Source organism: Hyla sarda, chromosome 1 (assembly GCF_029499605.1).
Source record: "Hyla sarda isolate aHylSar1 chromosome 1, aHylSar1.hap1, whole genome shotgun sequence".
Classification (NCBI taxonomy): Eukaryota; Metazoa; Chordata; class Amphibia; order Anura; family Hylidae; genus Hyla; species Hyla sarda.
Genome location: NC_079189.1, coordinates 271,426,877 through 271,449,928, shown reverse-complemented (window position 1 = coordinate 271,449,928; position 23,052 = coordinate 271,426,877). Strand labels below are relative to the sequence as shown.

Below are 23,052 nucleotides of genomic sequence, written 5' to 3'. Positions count from 1 at the left end.
GATAAACTAAGGGCGGAAGTGTTGTCCCCAGCAGGCATCAGTGACGTGGTGCCTGCTGGGGAAGTCTGCCTGGTAGTGAGCACACTACCAGGCAGACAAAGTTATTTTTAATATAATAAAAAGAAAAATTAAAAGCAGGGAGGGGGGTTAGGGATAGATTGGCAATAGGCAGGGACAGAATAAAAAACATAGGATGGTGGGAGCTACCCTTTAAAGGTATAGATAACTACTGAATCAAATTATATGATCAGTATTGGTCCATTTTCTAATTGCTCAATGCACTGATAAGAAAATAGACCATAGGGGATATTAATAATGCTGTCAGAAAAAAATTTGAAAACTATTTTTTTTATGTTTTTATCACCTACCAGTAGGATCAGATAGATTTTTTTTTTGTAATAATTTGGAATATTTAGATTAAGTGGCTAATTTCACCAATATCAGAGTTAAGATTTTAGATAAGAGTTAAAAGAAAGACACTCATTTAATCCTCCAGGGGAGATCGTACCCAGTCTATATATCCATTGGGTTTCTTTCTGGATAAGGCAGCGATCAAGGTCTCCTCCTCTGATATTGGGTTGAACTACTTCCAAGACATGAAAAGAAAGGGCTCAGGGAGAGGAAGGGTGGAATAATCTCATATGATGATTTATGTCGCCTATGTGCTCTAAGATCCGACGACGCAACTCCCTCTTGGTCTTTCCCACACATAATAAAGGACATTGGCAAGCATAAACCACTTTTCATATTTTGCAGTTTGCAAAATCACGGCTAATGAATCTTTTACCATCATTTGGGCCCTTGAGGAATTTTGTGACCCTAATATATTCACATCCCTTACAGGATCCACATCAATAAGTTCTTGTGATTTTCCTTCCAGCCACGTGCCTTTTCGGGGCAGTGGGGATAAGTGGCTATGTATTAATCGATCACCCAGATTCCTACCACGCCTGTAGGTGATTTGGGGTCTGTTTCCTATCAGGTATGATATGGATGGGTCCGATGTAAGGATGGGCCAAAATTGGGTAATGATGTATCGGATGGGGGCTGCTGCTCTGTGTCAAATGTCCCAATTATCCTTAAAGGGGTTGTGCGCTGCCCTGCAGTTCGGAGCTCCGCTCACAGCGTCCGGAAGTTCATTACTCTGAACGCTGTGTGCGGGCTTCCATGTTCGCAGCCGCCGGGCGTGACGTCTCGCCCAGCCCCTTCGTCACGTCTCGCCCGCCCCCTCAACGAAAGTCTATGGGAAGGGGGCGCGACCAGTGTCACGCCCCCTTCCCATAGACTTTGGTAGAGCGGGCGGGCGAGACGTCACGAAGGGGCCGCGTGGACCGTGAACACGGAAGCCCGCACACAGCGTTCGGAGTAATGAACTTCCGGACGCTGTGAGCGGAGCTCCGAACTGCAGCGCAGCGCACAACCCCTTTAACACATTTTCCTCTTTCTTGACCTGAGGGACTTAGAAGTGTGCTCCGATCTCTCTTACTAGCCTCATTATATGCTATAGAAAGAATGTAATTGGGATAACCTCTCTCCCGAAACCTGCACTTAGGGGTATTCCAGGAAAAAACTTTTTTTTTTTTTTTTTTTTTTTTATATATATCAACAGGCTCCAGAAAGATTTGTAAATTACTTCTATTAAAAAATCTTAATCCTTTCAGTACTTATGAACTTCTTAAGTTAAGGTTGTTCTTTTCTGTCTAAATCCTCTCTGCTATGGGGATTTGCTTCTAAACTGGGCATCAGAGAGGATTTAGACAGAAAAGAACAACCTTAACTTAAGAAGTTCATAAGTACTGAAAGGATTAAGATTTTTTAATAGAAGTAATTTACAAATCTGTTTAACTTTCTGGAGCCAGTTGATATATATATATATATATATATCAACTGGCTCCAGAAAGTTATATATATATTATAATTTTTCCTGGAATACCCCTTTAAGTTTATCAGATTCTCTCTTGAAAGAATCAAAATTGAAGCAATTCCTCCTCATACGGAGGTATTGGGCCTTTGGGATTCCTCGTTTTAAAGGGACTGGATGGTGACTTTCCCATTTTAAGATGTTGTTCCCGGCGGTAGGTTTCCTGTAAACACAGGCGTCTATACGCCCCAGGGAATTTTTGTAGAGTACCACATCTAAAAAACAAAGATTCTTTATGGATTTCATAGGTAAAATGAAGTCTGAGCTGATTTATATTGAGCTCCTATACAAAAGCGGTGAAGTCTTCCTTTTGGCCTGTCCAGATTATTAGTATATAGTCCATATACCTTCCCCAGAAGGGTATTGACGATTGATATTTTTCATAGATGTCACTAAATACCACAGACCTCTCCCACCAACCCAGGTAGATGTTTGCATAGGTGGGCGCTGCCGGACTGCCCAAGGCAGTCCCCGAGTTGGTGGAAGGTCTGTGCATTAAAAGTAAAATAATTCCTGGTAAGGGCAAACTCAAGTAGCTGTGTGATGAATTCATTATGTGTTCGTAGATATATACTATGGCTACAAAGGAAGAACTTCACCGCTTCTATACCTTGGTTATGTGGTTATCGAACTGTAGAGGGCCTCGACATCGATGGAACAAAGCCAGGCCTCCCCATCCAGTGAACCTCCAACTTAAGTAACAGGTCGGTGGTATCCCTAATGTAAGAAGGGCGAGATAATACAAAAGGGCGTAATATTTGATCGGGAGACACACCAGCGTTCTGGGCCAGATTAATGAATTATTCCTGACACTATCGGGCGACCTTTTAACCCCTTAAGGACACATAACGTTCTCATACGTCTCCATTTCCGAGTCCTTAAGGACACATGACGTATGAGAACGTCATGTGTTTTACCGGCCCCCCGCAACCATCTGGAGCGGAGCCGGTGCCCGATGCCTGCTGAAATCATTCAGCAGGCATCGGGGCATATCGCCCAGGGGGGTCATGATGACCCCCCCATGTCGGCGATGGCCGCAAATCGCTGGACAATTCAGTCCAGCGATCTGCGGCGGATTCCGGGTCAATCGGGTCTCCGGTGACCCGGAATTATTGGCTGATCGGGGCCGTCAGAGACGGCCCCGAACAGCCAGAGCCAGCAGGGGTGAGGTGGCACTGGTGCCACCTCACGATCGCCCTGATTCGTCGGCCGGATTACCGGCCGACCAATCAGGGCGCCTGCTACGGGTGTCACTCCCGCAACCCGCTCCGCCCCTCTTCCGGAGGACGTGAGTGGGTGCGGGACGTGCACCCCGGGTGCTGGGGACCCCGATCCCCGGGGTCCCTGTTGGGATCGGGGCCCCAGGAGCAGCGGCGGTGGCGACGAGGGACTGACCTGTGCGGCGAGGATCGTTGGAGGTGAGTGACAGCATCCTGCTGTTGCTTAGCAACAGCTCCCAGCATGCAAAAAGGGCATGCTGGGAGCTGTAGTTATGCAACAGCAGGAGGCAGACCACCACAACTCCCAGCATGCCCTTATGGGCATGCTGGGACTTGTAGTTTTGCAACAGCTGGAGGCACATTCTTTCTATGGAAAAGTGTACCTTCAGCTGTTGTATAACTTCAACTCCCAGCTTGCACAATCAGCTAAAGTGCATGCTGGGGGTTGTAGTGGTGCATCTGGTGGTTGCATAACTACAACTCCCAGCATGCCCGTTGGCTGTCGGTGACTGCTGAGAGTTGTAGTTTTGCAAAAGCTGAAGGCACACTGAGTTAAGTAGCAAACCAGTGTGTCTCCAGCTGTTGCATAACTACAATCCCCAGCATCCCCAGCCAGAGTAGTATGCCTCCAGCTGTTGCATAACTACAAGACCCAGCATGCCCTTCCGCTGTCCGTACATGCTGGGGGTTGTAGCTTTTGCAACAGCTAAAGGAACACTGGTTGCAAAACACTGAGTTTGTTACCAAACTCGGTGTTTCACAACCAGTGTGCCTCCAGCTGTTGCAAAACTACAACTTCCAGCATACACTGATAGACCGTACATGCTGGGAGTTGTAGTTTTGCAACAGCTGGATGCCCCCCCCCCCCCCCCCCCCCAAATGTGAATGTACAGGGTACACTCACATGGGCGAAGGATTACAGTAAGTATCCGGCTGCAAGTTTGAGGTGCGGCAAAATTTCTGCCGCAGCTCAAACTGCCAGCGAGAAACTACTGTGTACCCCCGCCCGTGCGACTGTACCCTAAAAACACTACACTACACTAACACAAAATAAAATACAAAGTAAAAAACACTACGTATACACATACCCCTACACAGCCCCCCTCCCCAATAAAAATGAAAAACGTCTGGTACGCCACTGTTTGCAAAACGGAGCCTCCAGCGGTTGCAAAACTACAACTCCCAGCATGTACTGATAGACCGTACATGCTGGGAGTTGTAGTTTTGCAACAGCTGGATGTCCCCCCCCCCCCCCCCAATGTGAACGTACAGGGTACACTCACATGGGCGGAGGATTACAGTAAATATCCGGCTGCAAGTTTGAGCTGCGTCAAATTTTCTGCCGCAGCTCAAACTGCCAGCGAGAAACTACTGTGAACCCCCGCCCGTGTGACTGTACCCTAAAAACACTACACTACACTAACACAAAATAAAATGAAAAGTAAAAAACACTACATATACACATACCCCTATACAACCCCCCTCCCCTCCCCAATAAAAATGAAAAACGTCTGGTACGCCACTGTTTCCAAAACTGAGCCTCCAGCTGTTGCAAAACAACTACTCCCAGTATTGCCAGATAACCGTTGACTGTCTAGGCATGCTGGGAGTTTTACAACAGCTGGAGGCACCCTGTTTGGGAATCACTGGCGTAGAATACCCCTATGTCCACCCCTATGCAAGTCCCTAATTTAGGCCTCAAATGCGCATGGCGCTCTCACTTTGGAGCCCTGTCGTATTTCAAGGCAACAGTTTAGGGCCACATATGGGGTATCGCCGTACTCGGGTGAAATTGCCTAACAAATTTTGGGGGGTATTTTCTGCTATTACCCTTTTTAAAAATGTAAAATTTTTGGGAAAACAAGCATTTTAGGTAAAAAATATATATATATTTTTTACATATGAAAAAGTCGTGAAACACCTGTAGGGTATTAAGGTTCAAATTACCCCTTGTTACGTTCACCGAGGGGTCTAGTTTCCAAAATGGTATGCCATGTGTTTTTTTTTTTTTGCTGTCCTGGCACCATAGGGGCTTCCTAAATGCGGCATGCCCCCAGAGCAAAATTCGCTTTCAAAAATCCAAATGTGACTCCTTCTCTTCTGAGACCTGTAGTGCGCCAGCAGAGCACTTTTCACCCCCATATGGGGTGTTTTCTGAATCGGGAGAAATTGGGCTTCAAATTTTGGGGGGTATTTTCTGCTATTACCCTTTTTAAAATTGTAAACATTTTGGGAAACCAAGCATTTTAGGTAAAAAAAATATATATTTTTTTTACATATGCAAAAGTCGTGAAACACCTGTAGGGTATTAAGGTTCACTTTACCCCTTGTTACGTTCCCTGAGGGGTCTAGTTTCCAAAATGGTATGCCATGTGTTTTTTTTTTTTTTGCTGTCCTGGCACCATAGGGGCTTCCTAAATGCGGCATGCCCCCCAAAAACCATTTGTCGCTCCTTCCCTTCTGAGCCCTCTACTGCGCCCGCTGAACAATTAACATAGACATATTAGGTATGTGCTTACTCGAGAGAAATTGGGTTTCAAATACAAGTAAAAATTTTCTCCAAAATTGGGTCTACAAGAACATGCGAGTGAAAAAATGAAGATTTTGAATTTTCTACTTCACTTTGCTGCTATTCCTGTGAAACACCTAAAGGGTTAATACACTTACTGAATGTCATTTTGAATACTTTGGGGGTGTAGTTTTTATAATGGGGTCTTTTATGGGGTATTTCTAATATGAAGACCCTTCAAATCCACTTCAAAACTGAACTGGTCCCTGAAAAATAGTGAGTTTGAAAATTTTGTGAAAAATTTCAAAATTGCTGCTGAACTTTGAAGCCCTCTGGTGTCTTCCTCATAAATTTTATGATGCAAACATAAAGTAGACATATTGTATATGTGAACCCAAAAAAAATATATTTTGAATATCCATTTTCCTTACAAGCAGAGAGCTTCAAAGTTCGAAAAATGCAAAATTTTCATTTTTTTCATCAAATTTTGGGATTTTTCAACAAGAAAGGATGCAAGTTACCATAAAATTTTACCACTAAGTTAAAGTAGAATATGTCACGAAAAAACTATCTCGGAATCAGAATGAGAACTAAAAGCATTCCAGAATTATTAATGTTTAAAGTGACAGTGGTCAGAATTTCAAAAAACGCTTCGGTCCTTAAGGTGTAAAATGGCCTGGTCCTTAAGGGGTTAAAGGAGATAGACCTTTGTGTATTTTGGGCAAACCGTAAAAAGGTAGCAAGAGTGGGATATAATGGGTACCGTATTTTTCGCCCTATAGGACGCACCGTCGTATAAGACGCACCCAATTTATAGGTGCAAAATCTAAAAAAAATAAAGATTTTGAACCCAATAGCGGTCTTCAACCTGCGGACCTCCAGATGTTGCAAAACTACAACTCTCAGCATGCCCGGACAGCCGTTGGCTGTCCGGGCATGCTGGGAGTTGTAGTTTTGCAACATCTGGAGGTGCGCAGATTGAAGACCACTGCATAGGAGGTAATACTCACGTGTCCCCGCCGCTCCGGACCAGTCACCGCTGCCCTGGATGTCGCTCCATCGCTGTCGCCGTGTCCCCGTCGCGCCGCCCAGGTATCCTCGCTCTCTGTCGCCGTCATCACGTCGTTACGCACGCTGACGCACGTACGCGACGACGTGATGACGAGGAAGGAGAGCGCCGGCCATACAGGGGATCCCTGAACGGAGAAGACACCGAGGAGGCAGGTAAGGTCCCTCCCGGTGTCCTGTAAGCACTAACCCGGCTATTTAGTCGGGCTGTTCGGGACCGCCGCGGCGGTCCCGAACAGCCCGACTGAACAGCCGGGTTCGTGTCACTTTCCCTTCAGACGCGGTGGTCAGCTTTGATCGCCGCGTCTGAAGGGTTAATACAGGGCATCACCGCGATCGGTGATGTCCTGTATTAGCCGAGGGTCCCGGCCGTTGATGGCCGCAGGGACCGCCGCGATAGGGGTGTATTCGCCGTATAAGACGCACCGACTTTTTCCCCCCAGTTTTGGGGAAGAAAAAGTGCGTCTTATACGGCGAAAAATACGGTACATAAAGTGATATTCCTTTTCATTAAAGAAGATATCCCATGCAGCAAAGAAAAAAAATACCTAGCCATTCCATAGTATATTCACCTACCACCTCTCTGACATATTTGTGATTTTTTTTCCGGCCCCCATTCACTGGCTATTCAGCTCATAAATTCCAGTTACTTCCTGGTTATGGTGGCTCTGTCTGTGATCTCAAAGACTACATTTCCCTGCATGCACTGCTCACATTTCCTGCTCTCAGGTGCCTGAGCAGAGAACTTGTTACCACCCCTAACTTATGTTAGTCACTCCCACAGCTCTGCTAGCTCCCTCCCACATAACACTGAGCTCCAATCATAGCCCTATACAGCAGGGTGGCCACGAGGAAACAAAATGTAATCTCAGTGCTCAGAGAGAGGGACCCTGGAGTTGAAGCTGCAGTTTTACACTGTAAAATCACTCCCTCCCCCTCCTCCTCTCAATGAAACAGCTTTACAGTGGCACAATCACCTCCCCCCTCCTCCGCCCTGCACTCCTCTCTCCCCAGTGCTCAGTGTGACAGCTCCCTCCCCTCCTCCTCTCCTCCGTTATCAGTGTAAAAACATTAGCAAGGAGAGGGGAGAGAATCAGCCTGTTTGCTGACTCTGCTATAATCTGAATCAGCCAATCACTGCAGAACAGAGGGAGGACAGTGTGAATATTCATCAGATGGGAGGGGCTAAGGCCGAGCTCAGGCAGCTCTCTGCAGCACAGGGGTTTTCTGGGTAATTGTCACGTCACGGCCCCTGGATGCTGCTGATAACAGCCTGAATAGGGGGTCGCAAGTCATGAAAACCTGGAACAGCTGAATTTCCTGTCAGACAGAAGAATGCAGATAAAGCTTGTTTCTAAGCAGCATTGGTAATGGAAGTGATTTACAAACCTGTATAACTTTACCTTCTGCACTAGAAGCTGAACAATTGTTTACTGTGAGACTTGTCCTTTAATAAGATCTAGACGTATCACATTGTCGGAAGCTGAGTCTCCCCTTAAAGCTGATGAGAGACTCACCAATAGCGACCTCCCTTGCAGGGACATAGGCCTCCCAAAATTTTTCCCCGAAGTGATTGATGATGGTCCACTTGGTCAGTCCAGACAAGTTCTCCGGTACAGGGCACCAGTGAACTTGGCTGGGGGGCTTGACTAGTATGAGCACCAGGGGGACTCATACTAGCATGGGGCACAGGGTCAGGAGCAGAGGAGGTTTGCGGACCTGCTTGGCGTCATCTCCGCCGTCTTGGTGGCTCATCATCAGAACTAGATGATGATGAGGAGGATGAGGAAATAAGGAAGGTGGGGTCTTCCTCTGAGACACTTTCAGTGTCTGAGGCAAGTATGGCATATGCCTCCTCTGCTGAAAACGCTCTGTGGGACATTTCCCTACTCTAATGGGGGTGAAGTGTAAATATGTGGGGGGAAAAACTTTATTCGTGTATGTGCTGCGTGTGATAATACCTCCCTAACCCGCCCTAACCTAACTAAACCCGCCCTAACAGAAAAAATATAAAATACAAAGGGAAAAAACGAAAAAATAAAAAAACTTCTAGCACAAGAAAAGCCCTGCGCCAAAAAAAACGTGTACCCAATCAGTGATGTGCGCACTGATTAACGCTTGGCGGCAGGTAGCGCAAAAGTCACTGAGGGGTCCGGGCCACTCAGCCCAGAACAGTGGCTGGTGGCACGTACACGGACCCCCACACAAAATACCAGAAAAATTTTATAATAAAACTCTTAACCCCGAAAAAATGCACCCGCCTGAACCGAAAAAAAAAGACGCTGATCAGTGATAAATCATTGACAGCGGTGGGGCAGGCCGCACACAGAGGTACGGTCCATCCACACAGCACAGGCCTGCTACTCGTGGCATGGATAGACTATAAGTGCAAAAAAATAAAGCCGCTATAACCCAAAAATGTGCCTGCACCACACAAAAAAATGCTGATCAGTACTACGGGACTGATCAGCGACGGGTGGGCTTTAGCGAACAGTGGTGGACCACTTTTTTATAGCTAAGAGGGTCTGGCCACACGTTAAGCAAAAAAAAAAAAGGTCTGCGCAAAGTAGGGCCGGGGTCACGCAGCTAAAGGACCCGCGGACACCTACGGGGATAGTACGCTGCAAAGAAGGAAAAAAAAAAACTTTTTTTTTTTTTTTTTAACTCCTAACTGTCCCTACCTAATCTAAAGCTTACCCTTACTGCTTTCTGTGCCAAGGGGCCACAGAAAGGGAGCAAGGGGATACTTTTTACAACTTTTACACTGAGAGGGGGGAGATGTTGTCACGGAGCTCAGTCCTGCACACCAGCTCTGAGGAAAAGGATGGGCAGAACGGAGCAGTGTGCTCCTGATTCCACCTCCACATACTGCAGTGATTGGTGTGGTCACTGCAGCCACCCAATCTCTGCTGTACTTGGGAATGGCAACAGGGGCTGCCCCCCAGTACTGTACAGATGATGATTGGTGGTGTCTGTTACACCACCTATCATCATCCTTATCCGGGTCCTGGAGTCACATGTGACAGACATGACCCAGAAGCGCCACAGACTGCCGGTGAGTATTTACTGATGTACTGTGGTGATCGCTGACATGGGGAGGTCTCAGGACCCCCCTGGGCGTTATGCCGGGATGCCTGCTGAATGATTTCAGCAGGCATCCCGGTCCGGGCCCCTGACTGGCTAGTGGCGGGGACCGGAATTCCCACGGGCGTACCCATACGCCCTGGGTCCTTAAGGACTCAGGATTGCCCTGCGTCCTGAAGAGGTTAAATGGACAGGCGAAATGCGTTAGGATTCAAATTTTGCGAAAAAATTTTATAACGCAAATTTTTTCATCACATTCATTTGATTAGGTGTAATTTCATTTTTTAGAGCCCCGAGTTGCAAACACCCAGTCTTTCTCTACTTACTATATCATCCATCTTTTTTGTTGTTTTCTCCCTCATTTAGGGAGTGTAGGGTCCGGCACAGTGGTTGAGGCCACCCTGTTAAGGAGGTAGGTCCCTCAAAATGCAGGGATAGAGGGACTGGCATTATATTGCTAGCAGGCACCTCCCCTCCCCCATTCCATAATATCTGCTTGTTTTCTACTATTGTTTGACTAATATAAATGAAGAACATCTGTAAGTAGTGTACTAGACAACACCCCCTTTTTTGCTATAAGTTAGGGTTCTATCTTCTATTAACCCTCAAGCAGACAATCAAGAAATTGATTGCGCTTTACACCTGTGGGCTCCTCAGCACAGTTTTTTTTTTTTTTTTTTTTTTTTTGGGGTGTTGCACTATTTTTTGGCACTGATTATTCTTTCTTTATATTGTTGGTTTTATAATTAATGTAAAATAAAGGTTATGTTTTAAGTATTCTAGTTACGTAAGTAGTAGGGCCTCACGTCTGCCTTAGCGACTTCACCTTGCGGATCAAAACTAAAGAAAAATATTTATAAAGGTGCCGTAAAACTTAGCATTTAATTGTATAGCTAGATAAAATTCACCACAATATTTGTGCAATATAATAACACTATCACCAAATCATAATTAAAGAAAATTAATGTATGTATCCTATTTATGATGATCGCCTGGTATGTTTAAGCGAACCATTCACAATACATATCTGATTGCATTAGGTATGCGTAAAGATAACCCCAAGTACACCCTTGTGGGCAGACCATTAGCCTCTGTACCTTGATAAAGTTGGTTCATCCAACGAAACGTCGGGCAGCGGAGGGCTATTCATATTTTAACTAGCAGCTTACAGTGCTTCTCTATCTATATAGTGGCATCCGCAGATTAGTGCTATAAAAGCACAATATCATTACCTAAGAATTTATAGGGTGCTAACATATGATTTAAGCAACTACCAGCTGTGCTTTTAGATCACTATACCGGAGCTCATATATTTTAAATGACTTAATAAAATTTAGTTTTAAGGGGGGTTTCTAGTTTAGGGTTAAACCCTTGGTGGGGCGACCCCTAAAAGTTGTTGTCACATATAATTTGCCCTGGAATCCCTGGGGAGTTTTGTTGTTGTGTTAACCCCTTAAGGACTCAGGGTTTTTCCGTTTTTGCGCTTTCGTTTTTTCCTCCTTACCTTTTAAAAATCATAACCCTTTCAATTTTCCACCTAAAAATCCATATTATGGCTTATTTTTTGCGTCGCCAATTCTACTTTGCAGTGACATTAGTCATTTTACCCAAAAATGCACGGCGAAACGGAAAAAAAAATCATTGTGCAACAAAATCGAAAAAAAAAACGCCATTTTGTAACTTTTTGGGGGCTTCCTTTTCTACGCAGTGCATATTTCGGTAAAAATTACACCTTATCATTATTCTGTAGGTCCATACGGTTAAAATGATACCCTACTTATATAGGTTTGATTTTGTCGCACTTCTGGAAAAAATCATAACTACATGCAGGAAAATTTATACGTTTAAAAATGTCATCTTCTGACCCCTATAACTTTTTTATTTTTCCACGTACAGGGCGGTATGAGATTTTTTGCGCCGTGATCTGAAGTTTTTATCGGTATGATTTTTGTTTTGATCGGACTTTTTGATCACTTTTTATTCATTTTTTTAATGGTATAAAAAGTGACCAAAATACGCTTTTTTGGACTTTGGAATTTTTTTGCGCGTACGCCATTGACCGTGCAGTTTAATTAATGATATATTTTTATAGTTCGGATATTTACGCACGCGGCGATACCACATATGTTTATTTATTTATTTTTTTCACACTGTTTTATTTATTTTTTTTATGGGAAAAGGGGGGTGATTCAAACTTTTATTAGGGAAGGGGTTAAATGACCTTTATTAACACTTTTTTTTTTTACATTTTTTTTTGCAGTGTTATAGGTCCCATAGGGACCTATAACACTGCACACACTGATCTCCTATGCTGATCACTGGCGTGTATTAACACGCCTGTGATCAGCATTATCAGCGCTTGACTGCTCCTGCCTGGATCTCAGGCACGGAGCAGTCATTCGTCGATCGGACACTGAGGAGGCAGGTAAGGGCCCTCCCGGTGTCCGAGCAGCCCGACTGAGCAGCCGGGATACTTTCAGTTTCACTTTAGAAGCGGCGGTCAGCTTTGACCGCCGCTTCTAAAGGGTTAATACCGCACATCGCCGCGATCGGCGATGTGTGGTATTAGCCGCGGGTCCCGGCCGTTGATGAGCGCCGGGACCGAAGCGACGCGGCGCGATCCCGCTTCATATCGCGGGAACCGGCGCAGGACGTAAATATACGTCCTGCGTCGTTAAGGGGTTAAAACAGGAATTTTTTTTTTCCCGCTAAAATGCTCTTTTGTTCTTTTCCCCAAATTTTTCATTTTTTCAAGGGGCAATAGGAAAAAAGCCCCCATGGTGCCAGGACAGTAGAAACCCCCCTCCTGTGACACCATTTTAAAAACTGCACCCCTCAAGGAATGTAATAATGTGTGCACTTACTTCCAACTGGTGCTTGACACAATTTCGGAACAGTGGGAACAATTTTAATTTTTACACTAAAATGCTGGTGAAACCCCTATTTTTTTCATTTTCACAAGGGATAATAGCAGAAATTGAGTTACACATTTTGGGGGCCTTTTCTCCTAAGTATGAAAATACCCCATATGGGGACGTTTGGGGGCGCATGGCGGGGCTCTGGAGGGAAGAAGCGCCATTTGACTTTTGGTCCGAGTATTTGGTTGGAATAGTTCTTAGGGGCCATGTCGCATTTAGGAAGCCCCCATGGTGCCCAGTATGTGACACCGTTTTGGAAACTACACCCCACGTGGAATGTAACAAGGGGTGCCGTGAGCATTTACACCTCACTGGCGTTTGACACCTTTTTGGAAAAGTGAGCTGTGAATATGAAAATTTTTTATTTTCATTCTAAAATCTTTCAGACACCTGTGGGGTGTAAATGCTTACTGCACTTTTATTTTTTTTAATGTTTGTCAGAACTGCTGCAACAATGAGCCACCCCTATGCAAATCACCAATTTAGGCCTAAAATGTACATGGTGTGCTCTCACTCCTAAGCCCTGTTGTGAGCCCGCAGAGCACTTTCTGTCCACATATGGGGTATTTCCGTACTTAGGAGAAATTGCGGTAAAAATTCTGATGGTCTTTTTCTCCTTTTCCATCTTGTGAAAAGTATGAGGCATGTTAGCGTAAAAATTTTTGTTTTTTACTCTATCATGCAGGTGTAGCCCCAATATTTCCTTTTCATTAGTGGTAAAAGGAGACCCCCCCCCCCCCCCCAAATAACCAATGGTAGAGTGTGCAAATGTCAGCCAATCAAGCATCATTAGTACAGCACTGAAAGCTATCACATTCAGCCACAAATCACAGAATTTTTCAGTACATAGGCACTAAATCAGATTAGGTGCCCTTTATTTTGCGATAGATGCTGCTTCCATCTCTGGGACCAACACCTATTAGGCATCCTGAGCCCTATATGTCACAGATGGGGATACACTTTTAAAATAGATGAAGTGTAGATGTTTACTGTACTTTTTTTTTTTTTTTTTTTCCAGGTTGCAGAAACATGTAAGCTTGCCATTCAAAGAATAGAATGGCTTCAGAGAAACCCGGATTTTTCTGATGATAACCCTTTCTTGTCTGTGGACCCTGCTCCTCCTGCTGAGGAAAGAGATGTACCATTTCTGCGTGCGATCTTATTGAATGACAACTTGCCGCTATTTGAACGTTATCGTGCCATGTTTGCTCTACGAAATATTGGTGGAAGGGATGCAGTCCTGGCATTGACAGATGGTGAGAGAACCTAGATAAAACACAATTTTTACATGTATAGCTGTAAAGATATTTTTTATACATATATAGGTAAATATCAGGGCTGTCTTTCAATATTATGAGGTAAGGGGGAGGACTAGAGGTAAACTAGACTCCTCCAGCCCCCGCCCATTGCACAATTTTCGTTTTTGCACTTTCGTTTTTTCCTCCTCCCCTTCTGAAAATCATAACTCCTTCAGTTTTGCACCTACAGACACATATAAGGGCTTGTTTTTTGCATCACCAATTGTACTTTGTTATGACATCACTTATATTATATCATAATCTGCGGCGAAACAAAAAAAGGCTTTTTTGGAGTGAAATAAAAAAAAAACACAATTTTTCTACTTTTTAATGCTTCCGTTTCTATGCAGTACACTTTTTGGTAATAATGACACCTTATCTTTATTCTGTAGGTCCCTACAGTTATAAGAATACCCAATTTATATACGTTTTTATTTTGTTTTTACTACTTTCAAAAATTATAACTATTTGCACCAAAATTAGAATTTTTTAAATTGTCATCTTCTGACCCCTATAACTTTTTAAAAAATGTTCCGCATACGGGGCTATATGAGGGCTAATTTTTTGCACCGTGTTTTGCATGGTGCCGTTTTTGTTTTGCACTTTTCACTTTCATTTAAGAAGCCGCAATCAACTTTGATTGCAACATTTGAAGGGTTAATGCCGGACATCGGCCCGATCGTTAATGTCCGGCATTAGCCCTGGGTCCTGGCTGCTGATAGCAGTTGGGACCCACCGGGTTTAAAGCATTCTCTGCTCTTGAGAACGCTTTAAACCCTGGTAACAGGACTAAGGACGTACAGGTAAGCCCTGAGTCCTTAAGTACCAGGACGCCAGGGCATACCTGTATGCCCTGAATCCTTAAGTGGTTAATGCCCTGCTTGACCTGGTCAACCGCACAACATAAAAAATATAAAAGAGAGCGCTCCATAGCGTAAAACTGACTGGGTAGGTATTGGTAGAAGGATTCTTTTTAAAGCCTCTTACCCCAGGTGGTTGTGTGAGCTCACACACAACAATGGACAGCGTGTAAGGATTGTTAGAGCCCGGTCTGCAGCCTCTCAACCAAGTAGATAGCGACAAATGGACTTCAAAGGTGTGGTGGGTCTTTTGCGGCGCTGACTCGGAACAGGCACATCAGGTGAGTATAAAAGGTTTATTAAAATGCAACGCGTTTCACCGCACATGGGCCCATGTGCGGTGAAACGTGGTGCATTTTAATAAACCCTTTATACTCACCTGATGTGCCTGTTCCGAGTCAGCTCCGCAAAAGACCCACTGCACCTTTGAAGTCCATTAACCGCACAACATTGGTTGGCAACAGAGCTAGCCCAAGACCTTATGCTGCCTTGGTCAAAGAATGAAATGCTCCAATAGGTAGACAGGTCTCTTACGTACTTTCTACATAGTTGCCTCCTGTTATTCCCTGTAGGTAGCTTCCCCTCTAGATCCTAGAAGCTAGAAGTTGTACATAGTTTTCCGTTGTATACAATAGCCCTCTGTAGATAGGGGTCCTCCTTGTATGCTCCTGCGTTCAACTTTGTCACTCGCCCCACAGGATAGAAGAGATGATTTGCCTCTTGTGACTGCCTGCACATTTCTGCAGACTGTCACAAGAGTGACTGACAGGGCAAGGTGCTAAAGGGCTGTGCTTGTGCTCCAGCTTGAACAAAGTTGATGCTGCAGCCAGACAGGATTATGTTCTGGATGATATGGGGTGTTTTTATAACCCATAAGCCAAATGTAAATACAATTTTGTTAAGAAGTATATGAAAGGTTAATGTTTTGCCAAGATGTACAACATATAAAAAGTTTTTAAATCTGACAGTGCCTATTTAAGTTTGCCCTTGGCTTTTTGCATGCATTTATGAATAAAATTGTATTCTGTAACAAGTATGTTTTTACTTTAAGGTCTCCAATGTGGTGGCTCTCTTTTCCGCCATGAAATTGGATATGTGTTGGGCCAGATACAGCATGAAGCAGCGGTTCCAGGGCTTTCAGCAGCATTGGATCGATTAGAAGAGAATCCAATGGTCCGTCATGAGTGTGCTGAAGCTTTAGGATCTATTGCACAAGAAGATTGTTTAAAAATGCTTAGAACACACATTGGGGACCTAGAACAGGTAGTTAGAGAAAGCTGCGAGGTGGCGTTGGATATGTATGACTATGAGAACAGTGGGGAATTTCAGTATGCAAATGGTCTTAGCCAAAACCAGGAGCTGGCCTCTTAATTTGGATGCTGAATATTTATAAAGGAATGCTTTATGCTAGCCTTACATAATGGACTAAAGAACTGCATTACCATTTTCAATGTAGGGTTAGTTGTAAAAGGGATCAAACATTGTATTCTATATTGTATGAATCAAACCTTATCTTCAAGGACATTATTATAATGCAGCTTTTCTAATATCTGTGCATTTTGAAAAAGCAGTGTTGAAGCAGTATAGTGCGGTCAGTTCTGTGCTTGGAACATCTCCTCTTCCAGATGAATTCTGGAATTAAATAAAAAAAAATAAAACATTTCAGAGACTATGCATGATATAACTGATAAAACAAATGATAACAATCGAAGGTACCTTAACCCCTTAAGGACCGAGCCCTTTTTCACCTTAAGGACCGGAGCGTTTTTTGCAATTCTGACCACTGTCACTTTAAACATTAATAACTCTGGAATGCTTTTAGTTATCATTCTGATTCCGAGATTGTTTTTTCGTGACATATTCTACTTTAACTTAGTGGTAAAATTTTATGGTAACTTGCATCCTTTCTTGGTGAAAAATCCCCAAATTTGATGAAAAAAATGAAAATTTTGCATTTTTCTAACTTTGAAGCTCTCTGCTTGTAAGGAAAATGGATATTCAAAATATTTTTTTTTTTTGGGTTGACATATACAATATGTCTATTTTATGTTTGCATCATAAAATTTATGAGTTTTTACTTTTGGAAGACACCAGAGGGCTTCAAAGTTCAGCAGCAATTTTGAAATTTTTCACAAAATTTTCAAACTCGCTATTTTTCATGGACCAGCTCACGTTTGAAGTGGATTTGAAGGGCCTTCATATTAGAAATACCCCATAAAAGACCCCATTCAATAAGTGTATTAACCCTTTAGGTGTTTCACAGGAATAGCAGCAAAGTGAAGGAGAAAATTCAAAATCTTCATTGTTTACACTCGCATGTTCTTGTAGACCCAATTTTTGAATTTTTGCAAGGGGTAAAAAGGAGAAAATTTTTACTTTGTATTTGAAACCCAATTTCTCTCGAGTAAGCCCATACCTCATATGTCTATGTTAATTGTTCAGCGGGCGCAGTAGAGGGTTCAGAAGGGAAGGAGCGACAAATGGTTTTTGGGGGGCATGTCACCTTTAGGAAGCCCCTATGGTGCCAGAACAGCAAAAAAACACACATGGCATACCATTTTGGAAACTAGACCCCTCAGGGAACGTAACAAGGGGTAAAGTGAACCTTAATACCCCACAGGTGTTTCACGACTTTTGCATATGTAAAAAAAATAATTTTTTTTTTTTACCTAAAATGCTTGGTTTCCCAAAAATTTTACATTTTTAAAATGTGTAATAGCAGAAAATACCCCCCAAAATTTGAAACCCAATTTCTCCCGATTCAGAAAACACCCCATATGGGGGTGAAAATTGCTCTGCTGGCGCACTACAGGTCTCAGAGGAGGAGGAGTCACATTTGGCTTTTTGAAAGCAAATTTTGCTCTGGGGGCATGCCGCATTTAGGAAGCCCCTATGGTACCAGAACAGCAAAAAAAAAACACATGGCATACCATTTTGGAAACTAGACCCCTCGGGGAACGTAACAAGTGGTAATGTGAACCTTAATACCCTACAGGTGTTTCACGACTTTTGCATATGTGAACATTTTTTATTTTTTTTTACCTAAAATGCTTGGTTTCCCAAAATTTTTACATTTTTAAAAAGGGTAATAGCAGAAAACACCCCCCAAAATTTGAAGCCCAATTTCTCCCGATTCAGAAAACACCCCATATGGGGGTGAAAAGTGCTCTGCTGGCGCACTACAGGTCTCAGAAGAGAAGGAGTCACATTTGGCTTTTTGAAAGCAAATTTTGCTCTGGGGGCATGCCGCATTTAGGAAGCCCCTATGGTGCCAGGACAGCAAAAAAAAATAACACATGGCATACCATTTTGGAAACTAGACCCCTCGGGGAACGTAACAAGGGGTTAAGTGAACCTTTATACCCCACAGGTGTTTCATGACTTTTGTATATGTAAAAAAAAAAATTTTTTTTTTTTACCTAAAATGCTTGTTTTCCCAAAAATTTTACATTTTTAAAAAGGGTAATAGCAGAAAATACCCCACAAAATTTGAAGCCCAATTTCTCCCGAGTACGGCGATACCCCATATGTGGCCCTAAACTGTTGCCTTGAAATACGACAGGGCTCCAAAGTGAGAGTGCCATGCGAATTTGAGGCCTAAATTAGGGATTGCATAGGGGTGGACATAGGGGTATTCTACGCCAGTGATTCCCAAACAGGGGGCCTCCAGCTGTTGTAAAACTCCCAGCATGCCTGGACAGTCAGTGGCTATCTGGCAATACTGGGAGTAGTTGTTTTGCAACAGCTGGAGGCTCAATTCTGGAAACAGTGGCGTACCAGACGTTTTCCATTTTTATTGGGGAGGGGAGGGGGGCTGTATAGGGGTATGTGTATATGTAGTGTTTTTTACTTTTTATTTTATTTTGTGTTAGTGTAGTGTAGTGTTTTTAGGGTACAGTCGCACGGGCGGGGAGTTCACAGTAGTTTCTCGCTGGCAGTTTGAACTGCGGCAGAAAATTTGACGCAGCTCAAACTTGCAGCCGGATACTTACTGTAATCCTCCGCCCATGTGAGTGTACCCTGTACGTTCACATTGGGGAGGGGGAACATCCAGCTGTTGCAAAACTACAACTCCCAGCATGTACGGTCTATCAGTGCATGCTGGGAGTTGTAGTTTTGCAACCGCTGGAGGCTCCGTTTTGGAAACAGTGACGTACCAGACGTTTTTCATTTTTATTGGGGAGGGGAGGGGGGGCTGTGTAGGGGTATGTGTATATGTAGTGTTTTTTACTTTTTATTTTATTGTGTGGTAGTGTAGTGTTTTTAGGGTACAGTCGCACGGGCGGGGGGTTCACAGTAGTTTCTCGCTGGCAGTTTGAGCTGCAGCAGAAATTTTGCCGCAGCTCAAACTTGCAGCCGGATACTTACTGTAATCCTCCGCCCATGTGAGTGTACCCTGTACATTCACATTGGGGGGGGGGGGGGGGAACATCCAGCTGTTGCAAAACTACAACTCCCAGCATGTACGGTCTATCAGTGCATGCTGGGAGTTGTAGTTTTGCAACAGCTGGAGACACACAGGTTGTGAAACACCGAGTTTGGTAACAAACTCAGTGTTTTGCAACCAGTGTGCCTTCAGCTGTTGCAAAAGCTACAACCCCCAGCATGTACGGACAGCGGAAGGGCATGCTGGGTCTTGTAGCTATGCAACAGCCGGAGGCATACTACTTTGGCTGGGGATTGTAGTTATGCAACAGCTGGAGACACACTGGTTTACTACTTAACTCAGTGTGCCTTCAGCTGTTGCAAAACTACAACTCTCAGCAGTCACCGACAACCAACGGGCATGCTGGGAGTTGTAGTTATGCAACCACCAGATGCACCACTACAACTCCCAGCATGCACTTTAGCTGATTGTGCAAGCTGTGAGTTGTAGTTACACAACAGCTGAAGGTACACTTACATAGAAAGAATGTGCCTCCAGCTGTTGCAAAACTACAAGTCCCAGCATGCCCATAAGGGCATGCTGGGAGTTGTGGTGGTCTGCCTCCTGCTGTTGCATAACTACAGCTCCCAGCATGCCCTTGTTGCATGCTGGGAGCTGTTGCTAAGCAACAGCAGGAGGCTGTCACTCACCTCCAACGATCCTCGCCGCACAGGTCAGTCCCTCGTCGTGTCCGCCGCCGCCGCTGCTCTTGGGGCCCCGATCCCAACAGGGACGCCGGGGATCGGGGTCCCCAGCACCGAGGGTCGTCTTCCCGCTCACGTCCTCCGGAAGAGGGGCGGAGCGGGTTGCGGGAGTGACACCCGCAGCAGGCGCCCTGATTGGTCGGCCGGTAATCCGGCCGACGAATCAGGGCGATCGTGAGGTGGCACCAGTGCCACCTCACTCCTGCAGACTCTGGCTGTTCGGGGCAGTCTCTGACGGCCCCGATCAGCCAGTAATTCCGGGTCATCGGGTCACTGGAGACCCGATTGACCCGGAATCCGCCGCAGATCGCTGGACTGAATTGTCAAGCGATCTGCGGCAATCGCCGACATGGGGGGACATAATGACCCCCCTGGGCGATATGCCGGGATGCCTGCTGAACGATTTCAGCAGGCATCCGGCTCCCCTCCGGCTAGCGGTGGGGGCCGGAAATGCTCAGGTCGTATCCATACGCCCTCGGTCCTTAAGGACTTGGAAACGGGGGCGTATGGATACGCCCTATGTCCTTAAGGGGTTACAGGAGTAGTCCGGCGCGCACTTTTCGAATTTTATCCTTTCCGGGATGCAAAATAAAAGAAAACAAACTTTCTCTTACCTGCCAACGAGCCCCCGGAGCTCCGGTATACTCTGGTACACGTGTTCGGTCCCCGGGCTGTATTCTTCTTACTTCCTGTTAGCCCGGCACGTCACACGGAGCTTCAGCCTATCACCAGCCGAGGCGGGACATCGCTGCCTTAGTAAAAATTTAATAATAAGTGATCAAAATGTCATACTCAGACAAAATAGCACCATTGAAAAATGCAAAATAAAATAAAAAGTCCTCACACAGCTCCTTTGCTGAATAAATGAAAAAAATTTCAGCTCTCAGAATATGGTGACACTCTACGTCGTCTTGTTTTTTTTTATTTATTATTTTTATTTTTTTTACCCAAAATATTTTTTTTTGTGATTTGTAAACCATAAAAAGTATATAAATTATGTATCACCATAATCATACTAAACCGCAGTCACAGATAATGTCATTCATACTGCATGGAGAATGAAAAACGATGGCAGAACATTTTATTTTATTTATTTTTTCATACCTTCTTAAAAAAATGGAATAAAAAGAGTGTGTCACATGTACCAATGTACCAAAATAGTACCAATTAAAACATCAATTTATCTCACAAATATTTTGGGACCCTGCATGGCCTCTGCATCGTGGTATGTCTACAAATTATCCTAAATATAAGGAAGACCCAAAACCCACAAGGTGCTTTGTCATGTCTGAGGCCTGTAAGTCTGGGGTCACATGTGGGATATTTCTAAATACCGTATTTATCGGCGTATAACACGCACTTTTTAGGCCAAAATTTTTAGCCTAAAGTCTATGTGCGTGTTATACGCCGATACCGCCCCAGGAAAGGCAGGGGGAGAGAGGCCGTCGCTGCCCGCTTCTCTCCCCCTGCCTTCCCTGGGGTCTAGAGCCCTGCTGCCAGCCCTTCTCACCCCCTGGCTATCGGCGCCGCTGCCCGTTCTGTCCCCCTGACTCGGTACCGGCGCCCCACTGCCGGCGCTGATAGCCAGGGGGAGAGAAGGGGCAGCGGCATCCATTGCCGGCGTAATTACCTGGGTCGGGTCCGCGCTGCTGCAGGCCTCCGGCGTGCGTCCCCTTCGTCGTTGCTATGCGCTGCGCCGTGCATAGCAACGACGCAGGGGACGCACGCCGGAGGCCTGCAGCAGCGCGGACCCGACTCAGGTAATTATGCCACCGGGGATGGGGGGGGCAGCGGCGCCGGCAATGGGTGCCACTGCCCCTTCTCTCCCCCTGGCTGTCGGCGCCGCTTCTCTCCCCCTGGCTATCGGCGCCGGCAGTGGGGCGCCGGTACCGATAGTCAGGGGGACAGAACGGGCAGCGGCGCCGATAGCCAGGGGGAGAGAAGGGCCGGCAGCACGACGGCCTCTCTCCCCCTGCCTTTCCTGGGGATGTATCGGGGTATACACGCGCACACACGCACCCTCATTTTACCATGGATATTTGGGTAAAAAACTTTTTTTACCCAAATATCCTTGGTAAAATGAGGGTGCGTGTTATAGGCCGGTGCGTGGTATACCCCGATAAATACGGTATATCAGAATTTGGGGAAAAATATTGAATTGCATTTTTCTGTCAGCACCTGCTTTGTTACAAAAAAAAAATATTAAAATGGCATATCTGCAAGAATAATTTTTATTTTTTTAAATAATGTTTGACTTTTTTAGGAAATAAAACACTGGATACAATGAGCAAAAAAGTATCAAAGATACAGCAAGTAGATAGTACAAAAGTTGTCAAACACATGAGCAAGTATTCATAGTAAGAACAAAAAGAAAAGACAATTTGGAACAACAATAACAAGCAATGGCGGAACACATGCCCGATACTCATCAGTTAGATGTAGACCATATCAGGAGAGGTTTCAAAGCACGAGGAAGGCTACAAAATATGTGTATGTTCTACCTAAACTTAGTATAACAAGAAGCAGGTCAGCGTGAAGAGGTGAAAGGACAAGCCCCATAAATACCTAGAAAGTAAATAGTGAGAACTGGGAATCAGCGACGGTAAGACCATAAATAATCTAATTAAATATCTCTGCAATGGGGTGAAGTGGACCAACAACACCATCAGGTAGCAAAGGAGGAGTATCTACTGGAGCCTGGAGCAATCATTTTCTCAAAGGAGAAAGTAGTGCTCATTTTACTGATCAGATACTCCAGATAGGGGACAATCGCTGATTTCCAGTTGCTCACAATTGCAATCTTAGCTAAAATACAAGTAATACAATAGAGGTCAAGTGAGCTGTGTGGTAGACACTGTAGATTAAGGAACAGTAATATGGACATGGATGTCCAGGGAGTCACTATCACTGACAGTCGAGCACGCTAGTATCCTTTAGCTAATTATTAAACAAGAATTGACTAAACCATAGAGCTAAAATACATATTTTATTAAATCCTTAAAATAACCAAAAACTATCAAAATATATAAATATTAATCAAAAAC

The 23,052-nt window shown here is 44.6% G+C and overlaps 1 protein-coding gene across 1 annotated transcript in view; it reads left to right on the top strand.

Annotated features, from left to right (window-relative positions):
* Positions 1 to 16,540, top strand: part of DOHH (deoxyhypusine hydroxylase) — an 84,346-nt gene extending 67,806 nt beyond the window's left edge. Inside the window, exons 3-4 of the mRNA XM_056572348.1 lie at positions 13,739 to 13,976; positions 15,930 to 16,540. Coding sequence (XP_056428323.1) covers positions 13,739 to 13,976; positions 15,930 to 16,249 — 558 coding nt within the window. The 3' untranslated portion in view covers positions 16,250 to 16,540. The remainder of the gene's footprint in view (positions 1 to 13,738; positions 13,977 to 15,929) is intronic.
* The last annotated feature ends 6,512 nt before the right edge of the window (positions 16,541 to 23,052 follow it).